Source organism: Mizuhopecten yessoensis, unplaced genomic scaffold (genome assembly GCF_002113885.1).
Source record: "Mizuhopecten yessoensis strain PY_sf001 unplaced genomic scaffold, ASM211388v2 scaffold10275, whole genome shotgun sequence".
Taxonomy (NCBI): domain Eukaryota; kingdom Metazoa; phylum Mollusca; class Bivalvia; order Pectinida; family Pectinidae; genus Mizuhopecten; species Mizuhopecten yessoensis.
Window position 1 is genome coordinate 1,143,283 of NW_018408465.1, and position 2,594 is coordinate 1,145,876.

The 2,594-nt window shown below is 34.1% G+C and overlaps 1 protein-coding gene across 1 annotated transcript in view; it reads left to right on the forward strand.

Annotated features, from left to right (window-relative positions):
• Positions 1-336: 336 nt before the first annotated feature.
• Positions 337-2,594, forward strand: part of LOC110459942 (di-N-acetylchitobiase-like) — a 15,838-nt gene continuing 13,580 nt past the window's right edge. Inside the window, exon 1 of the mRNA XM_021512470.1 lies at positions 337-560. Within this exon, the coding sequence (XP_021368145.1) occupies positions 414-560 (147 nt within the window). The 5' untranslated portion in view covers positions 337-413. The remainder of the gene's footprint in view (positions 561-2,594) is intronic.

Sequence of the window (2,594 nt, forward strand, 5' to 3'; positions counted from 1 at the left end):
ATCGCACGAATTACTCGTCCTTGTTTGATCCTCGCGTACCAATAGGACAAATATATCACGCGCTATATTCTTCCAAACAGTCGACCGTGCGACGAAATCTGAATTGCACAGATATTCTTGGTGTAGGGGAGATAATCCGCACCAAAATTTTGCTCAAATAGGTTCATTCATATGAAATCTAGATGCCAGTCAAAAAATACGAGAACACACAAAAAAAACAAGTTTACAACGAGTTGAATCGCGTAGTTATACAATAATGACTGATAGTAGAAGTTGTATCTAGAAATTAACACACAAACTTGTTAAACCGGAAGTATTTATGACGTCACATAATTTTCACCTGTCATGGCGAAATAATGATTTTTAGTTAGCGAGGAGATACAGGTGTGCTATTAGATCTACCTGGACTTAATATGGGTCGTTTACAAGCGATATGTTTACTGATTTGTTGCTGCTTTTCTGAAGTAACATTTGGAACTAGCTCTGCCCTACCGTGCCAATGTGAAAGCAGGGATCTATGTAAGCCAATGCCTCGAGCACAACCCAAGAAGAACATGGAGGTAAAACGAAACGTAGAACATGTAATGTATAGTATTATATTTATGTAGCAACGGTCTTATTGGCGTCAGTTTGTACCGTTATACATACTTTGTTATGGTCATTAATTTTACCACGTTTAATACACGCTCAATACTAAGCCTATTTTGACCGATTTAGGCCAGTATATACTGATTTGTCACAGGAGCCGGATATACCAGAAAGGGCTTGTGCAAGTCTAGTACAGTTATAAATGACACTGTGACTCATTACTATTCTAATTAATAATACTTGCTCATACATATCATATTCTTGTCCTTGTGATGAAAATTTAAAAAGATGGACTGAATAATTGTCAGACATTTTTTTTTACTGTATATATAGGCATTTGTATCTGGTATTTAAATATGTAGAAATATAAAATAGTCTTCCCTAGCCTACTAGTCTATATTGACAATTTTCAATATAGTAGGGTATGGATCACTTTTATATTGTCAGTAATTTAAGTGGGGTAGGAAAGACTATATTTAGTCAGAAACGTATATGCTTAAATACATTTGTATGTCTCTGATCACAGAATGTTATCTAAGTCTGTGCTCTGATCTCTCAAGAGTTGAGAGGTTTTATACAAGTGGGCATAGCCACTTTAATTTAAGTGCAACATATCAATGAAATGTTTTGTACTAACCATGAGAGACATATAAAGCCAGTATATACGTCTCTGTACTAACCGATGTATTGGTAGCATAACACTCTACCAGCTGACGTTATTAAGGATCAAAGAAAAAATAAGTCAATCAGAATTAATTGCTGCACAATGGGTTAAATTAAAGATAACTCTGGAATCTTAATGAATAATGTCCTCTAATATAAACAAGACAAAAAAGAAAAAAATCTGATTCTGAAAGGGGGACCCACAAGAGTCATGTCATATTATGCACATGCTTCCCTTAAAATAGTGTATGCTACTTAAGGGCTGATGATCTATTGTAATTGAATGCCCCCAAATTGCATTTATCGATTTAATTAAGTTCATGATTGAATTCCAAGTGTCATATGCAGTACGGTGTATATATTACCAGAATGTTTTAGTGTAACGGTATAGTTACGCATGCATTTTACTGTTTCTCACCGAGAGGTATATATATAGTGACACAAATATGACTGGACCATCGATCAAGCTAGTTCACTCAAATTGATAATTATATATAAAACCTCTCTCCCCTTTCAAACAAACTCTGCCCCGCGGGTAGATTTACCTGTGGGGACGTGAACTACCTTTAGGTGTGAAACGTGAACAATAGATAATTAGTGATATCTGTTAATTATCAAGGCTTCAGTATTAATCTACATTATGATTTGTATAGGTGATCAACATATATGCGCAATTACACCAAAATAAGAAATACAAACACAGAAACACAGGCAGAAGCTTTGTATTTAGAAAAAATGTCATATACTTTACACATTTTTATACATATTATATGTACCAGGTATACAAATATGTGAAGCATACATTGTAAGTCAAATATTGTTATGCGCGACTTTTACTATAAGATTTACAAAACTGTCTGGAGTATTAATTCGTAATTCAGTCCCATTAAATTGAAAACCATGCAAATTATACAATCGTTCATCGATCAGTTTACTACTTTTGATTTCAAACCAATTATCGATTTGATTTTAAACCGATTGTCCATCATGCACTGGCCATGGTGTACGTATGCCTATATATATACACATGTATTAATATATAGGTCTCATAAGTAATAATGATAGTACGTATGATCCAATATTGGCACTGGATCCCATATCCCCTCGGTTAGCTTGTAACCGAAGGCTAATTATAGTAAATAATTCTTCTTGAATACGTGAGGTCAAGTGAATTTATACTAAAAATCTCTACAAATGTAGTGAGAAAATTCAGAAAAATCTTATACTTAGTCTTACATGTATTTATATATATAGCAACATCATAGTTATTTTCTAGCTTTACAACTTATATAATTATTGTATGATTTCCTGGCATGTATGATAGGACGGGGGGCGGGGGGCGG